The sequence below is a fragment of the Oncorhynchus masou genome, chromosome 3 (genome assembly GCF_036934945.1).
Source record: "Oncorhynchus masou masou isolate Uvic2021 chromosome 3, UVic_Omas_1.1, whole genome shotgun sequence".
NCBI lineage: Eukaryota > Metazoa > Chordata > Actinopteri > Salmoniformes > Salmonidae > Oncorhynchus > Oncorhynchus masou.
Window position 1 is genome coordinate 13783846 of NC_088214.1, and position 6040 is coordinate 13789885.

The 6040-nt window shown below is 47.1% G+C and overlaps 1 protein-coding gene across 1 annotated transcript in view; it reads right to left on the minus strand.

The window, feature by feature from the left end:
- Positions 1–6040, minus strand: part of LOC135510634 (protein unc-13 homolog A-like) — a 103608-nt gene that overhangs the window by 12218 nt on the left and 85350 nt on the right. Inside the window, 5 exon segments of the mRNA XM_064931714.1 lie at positions 4434–4577; positions 4794–4882; positions 5204–5281; positions 5551–5637; positions 5857–6000. Coding sequence (XP_064787786.1) covers positions 4434–4577; positions 4794–4882; positions 5204–5281; positions 5551–5637; positions 5857–6000 — 542 coding nt within the window.

The window sequence follows — 6040 nt, forward strand, 5'->3', positions numbered from 1 at the left end:
GAGAGAATACATCTTAGTATACCCATGCAGAAGAAGAGAGAGAGGGGTAGGGGGAGTGTGTGTGTGTTTTTTAATCTTCAACAGATTGCAGAAACCATCTACAGCCAACCAACTTTAAAACTGTTTATTTGTAATGAATTATTCACCACTTTCCTTAGCATCAGTATAACAAATCCCTTACAGTTTAACATCACGGGTTTTCCTTGATGTACACTGGAAAAACCCTTTGTTTCTCCCATTGAAACGACTATATAGATATGTACGTGGATATAACATCTGCTGAACACCATCCCCTCAGGTTGTCCAATTTGCAGCAACAATCATATGTTCCAAAACCTCACTGTGATTGTATTGCTACAAGCTTTTTCAGGCCAACTCCAATATTGTTGTGACTGTGTCACCCTTACATCACATTCACAGCCTGACCTGCTTCTGACTCTCAACCCGCATCCTTCTATCAGGGCACCAGACGAGACGGCTGTCTACTTTACCAGACGAGACAGCTGCTCTACTTTACCAGACGAGACAGCTGCTCTACTTTACCAGATGAGACGGCTGCTCTACTTTACCAGACGAGACAGCTGCTCTACTTTACCAGACGAGACAGCTGCTCTACTTTACCAGATGAGACGGCTGCTCTACTTTACCAGATGAGACGGCTGCTCTACTTTACCAGACGAGACAGCTGTCTACTTTACCAGACGAGACAGCTATTCTACTTTACCAGATGAGACAGCTGTCTACTTTACCAGACGAGACAGCTGCTCTACTTTACCAGATGAGACGGCTGCTCTACTTTACCAGATGAGACAGCTGCTCTACTTTACCAGATGAGACAGCTGCTCTACTTTACCAGACGAGACAGCTGCTCTACTTTACCAGACGAGACAGCTGCTCTACTTTACCAGACGAGACAGCTGCTCTACTTACCAGATGAGACGGCTGCCTACTTTACCAGACGAGACAGCTGCTCTACTTTACCAGACGAGACAGCTGCTCTACTTTACCAGACGAGACGGCTGCTCTACTTTACCAGACGAGACGGCTGCTCTACTTTACCAGACGAGACAGCTGCTCTACTTTACCAGACGAGACAGCTGCTCTACTTTACCAGACGAGACAGCTGCTCTACTTTACCAGACGAGACGGCTGCTCTACTTTACCAGATGAGACAGCTGTCTACTTTACCAGATGAGACAGCTGTCTACTTTACCAGATGAGACAGCTGCTCTACTTTACCAGATGAGACGGCTGCTCTACTTTACCAGATGAGACGGCTGCTCTACTTTACCAGACGAGACAGCTGTCTACTTTACCAGACGAGACAGCTATTCTACTTTACCAGATGAGACAGCTGTCTACTTTACCAGACGAGACAGCTGCTCTACTTTACCAGATGAGACGGCTGCTCTACTTTACCAGATGAGACAGCTGCTCTACTTTACCAGATGAGACAGCTGCTCTACTTTACCAGACGAGACAGCTGCTCTACTTTACCAGACGAGACAGCTGCTCTACTTTACCAGACGAGACAGCTGCTCTACTCTACCAGATGAGACGGCTGCCTACTTTACCAGACGAGACAGCTGCTCTACTTTACCAGACGAGACAGCTGCTCTACTTTACCAGACGAGACGGCTGCTCTACTTTACCAGACGAGACAGCTGCTCTACTTTACCAGACGAGACAGCTGCTCTACTTTACCAGACGAGACGGCTGCTCTACTTTACCAGATGAGACAGCTGTCTACTTTACCAGATGAGACAGCTGCTCTACTTTACCAGATGAGACAGCTGCTCTACTTTACCAGACGAGACAGCTGCTCTACTTTACCAGATGAGACGGCTGCTCTACTTTACCAGATGAGACAGCTGCTCTACTTTACCAGACGAGACAGCTGCTCTACTTTACCAGATGAGACAGCAGCTCTACTTTACCAGACGAGACAGCTGCTCTACTTTACCAGACGAGACAGCTGCTCTACTCTACCAGATGAGACGGCTGCCTACTTTACCAGACGAGACAGCTGCTCTACTTTACCAGACGAGACAGCTGCTCTACTTTACCAGATGAGACGGCTGCTCTACTTTACCAGACGAGACAGCTGCTCTACTTTACCAGACGAGACAGCTGCTCTACTTTACCAGATGAGACAGCTGCTCTACTTTACCAGACGAGACAGCTGCTCTACTTTACCAGACGAGACAGCTGCTCTACTCTACCAGATGAGACGGCTGCCTACTTTACCAGACGAGACAGCTGCTCTACTTTACCAGACGAGACAGCTGCTCTACTTTACCAGATGAGACGGCTGCTCTACTTTACCAGACGAGACGGCTGCTCTACTTTACCAGACGAGACGGCTGCTCTACTTTACCAGATGAGACAGCTGTCTACTTTACCAGATGAGACAGCTGCTCTACTTTACCAGATGAGACAGCTGCTCTACTTTACCAGACGTGACAGCTGCTCTACTTTACCAGATGAGACAGCTGCTCTACTTTACCAGACGAGACAGCTGCTCTACTTTACCAGATGAGACAGCTGCTCTACCTTACCAGCTTGTCAAGACAAGGGTGGAAGGTGACACGATTGTCAATGAAATATGTTAATGAGTTTTCTTTGTCAGGTTACTGACAAAAAGTATGGATTGACTGTTATAGATACATCTATTAAGCTAGACCGTACTGATAAAAGTAGCAAAAAGTGAGGAAATGAATGGGGTCACAATTGTTTGGATAGTCCAGATAGTATGACCAGCTAACATCAAAAGATGGACTATCAACAAAGTATCTGTTGATAAGCAACTGCTTGCTAAATATGGTTAGGGTTAGAATAAGGGTTAAGGTTAGGGCTAGTGTAAGAGTTAAGTTTAAGGTTAAGACAAGGATTAAGGTTAGCGTTAGGGCTGGGGCTAGTAGTTAGTGTTAGGGCTGGGGCTAGTAGTTAGCATAAGGGCTGGGGCTAGTAGTTAGGGTTAGGGCTGGGGATAGTTGTTAGCGTTAGGGATGGGGCTAGTATTTAGTGTTAGGGCCGGGGCTAGTAGTTAGCGTTAGGGCCGGGGCTAGTAGTTAGCATAAGGGCTTCGGCTAGTTGTTAGCGTTAGGGCTGGGGCTAGTAGTTAGCGTTAGGGCTGGGGCTAGTAGCTAGGGTTAGAGCCGGGGCTAGTAGTTAGGGTTAGGGCCAGGACTAGTAGTTAGGGTTAGGACCGGGGCTAGTAGTTAGCGTTAGGGCCGGGGCTAGTAGTTAGCGTTAGAGCCGGGGCTATTAGTTAGCGTTAGAGCTGGGGCTAGTTGTTAGCGTTAGGGCTGGGGATAGTAGTTAGCGTTAGGGCTGTAGACACCCCTTCAAATTTATGCATTCCGCTATTTCAGCCACACCCTTTGCTGGTGTATAAAATTTAGCACACAGACATGCAGTCTCCATAGACAAACATTGGCTTAGTGACTTTCAACGTGGCACAGTCATAGGATAGCATCTTTCCAACAAGTCAGTTCGTCAAATGTCTGCCCTGCTAGAGCTGTCCCGGTCAACTGTAAGCGCAGCTAATTAATATGAAGTGGAAATTTCTAGGAGCAACAATGGCTCAGCCGCGAGTGGTAGGCCACACAAGCTCACTGAACGGGACAGGCAAGTGCTGAAGCACGTAGCGTCTAAAAATCCTCTGTCCTCGATTGTAACACTCACTACTGAGTTCCAAACTGCCTCTGGAAGCAACTTCAGCACAAGAACTGTTCGTCAGGAGTTTCATGAAATGGGTTTCCATGGCCGAGCAGCCACACACAAGGCTAAGATCACCATGCTCAATGCCAAGCGTCGGCTGGAGTGGAGTAAAGTTGGACTCTGGAGCAGTGGAAACGCGTTCTCTGGAGTGATGAATCACATTTTGCCATCTGGCAGTCCGACACACAAATCTGGGTTTGGTGGATGCCAGCAGAACGCTACCAGCCCCAATGCATAGTGCCAACTGTAAAGTTTGGGGATGGAAAGGTAATGGTCTGGGCTTTTTTTCACGGTTCGGGCTAGGACTCTTAGTTAAAGTGAAGGGAAATCTTAATGTCACAGCATGCAATGACATTATAGACGATTATGTACTTCCAACTCTGTGGCAACAGTTTGGGGAAGGCCATTTCCCGTTTCAGCATGACAATGCACAAAGCAAGGTCCATACAGAAATGATTTGTCGAGATACTTCTGTGTGTGTGTGTGTGTGTGTGTGTGTATGTGTGTGGTGTGTGTGTGTGTGTGTGTGTGTGTGTGTTTGTGTGGTGTGTGTGGTGTGTGTGTGGTTTGTGTGGTGTGTGTGTGTGGTTTGTGTGGTGTGTGTGTGTGTGGTTTGTGTGTGTGTGTGTGTGTGTGTGTGTGTGTGTGTGTGTGTGTGTGTGTGTGTGTGTGTGTGTGTGTGTGTGCACGGCTCGGTCTCTGTGTCTCACTTGGTGTCGAGGAAGTCCATGATGGGCTGCAGGACGTTGTCTGCATCCCCGGCCACGCTGTTGTTGTCTGTAACAGTCTGTCCCTTCACCTGGCCCAAGATATCTCCCATCTGCTTTACATTTTCCTCAATCTGGGGCTGAAAACTATATACAGACAGACACACAGACAACGATCAAAACCCACAACTCTGGGTAGTATTCATTAGGCACAAAGCGGAAGAAAGCTGATTGAAAGAGGGAGTTCCAAAACGTTTTCCATTGCATGTCCTAATGAATACAACCCTGAAAGCGCCATGTTTCAACTAAACAAGTCCTCACATACCCACACACAAACACACACGAACACACACGCACACACACCTGACGGCAAAGATCCTACTAAGGTCGTCCATGACGTTGTTGAGCTTTAATTGCAGGTCCTTCAGGAAGTCACTGGCCTCCACGTTCAGCTGGAGGCAGGAAGTAAGTGTCCTTAATACATTTATTTACATAGCAGGAAGTGTCCTATATACATGTATTTAGTAAATGACATACTGTAGGTACAGTGTAATTACATTGTAGGTATGTATTTTTACAATATGGTTTGTGTGATGGCTCATAGAGGTCTGAGTGATGGCTCATAGAGGTCTGAGTGATGGCTCATAGAGGTCTGAGTGATGGCTCATAGAGGTCTGAGTGATGGCTCATAGAGGTCTGAGGGATGACTCATAGAGGTCTGAGTGATGGCTCATAGAGGTTTGAGTGATGGACGTGGACGTTGACAGACTCACATTTTTGCCTCCCATGGCCTCAAACATCTTCTCCAGCTGCACTCTAAGCTGTTGGATGTTATTCATGATGATGCAGGGCTGAAGAAGACACAAATAAGGACAGATCATATTTGACATATCTCTCTGTATCTTGCGGATATGAGCAGAGAGAGATAATTTGTATCTTGCTGAGACAGACAGACAGACAGACAGACAGACAGACAGAGGCTCAGTGAGTGTTGACTATAGATGAGTCAGTCCTTTGGGAGACTTCGTTCCCCTGGGAGCCAGTCCAGCTTCTCCCTTTAGACCACATTCAGCTAATCAAACACTCCTGCCCTTACACACATGCAGTTTCCCTAACCTACCACTTTCTCTTTCTCTTTGTTCCCACATTGTTTAGGGAACTCTTTGGAAATGATCTCAGCATAGGACAGCAGAACGTTCCCAATGGTCTGAGAGAGAGAGAGAGAGAGAGAGAGAGAGAGAGAGAGAGAGAGAGAGAGAGAGAGAGAGAGAGAGAGAGAGAGAGAGAGAGAGAGAGAGAGAGAGAGAGAGATACAGAGAGAGATATACAGAGAGAGAGATGTTTATCATCTGAATAAGCATCTTCTGCATCATCTAACCATATCAGTGTTATTGTTGGCCATATTGGTAAGGCCTAAGGGTGGTACCTTGGCGAATCTCTTCATGTAGTTGCCTACGATCTGGGGGTCAGGACACTCTAACTTGCGTATGATCTCAAAGCTCTGGTTGAGCTGAGAGAACACATCCACCACCGAACAGGAGAACAGAGCATGCTCTGACGTCACCTGGAACTGTATGGGGTAAGAGAGGCAGGGGGGTGGGGGGTTAAAA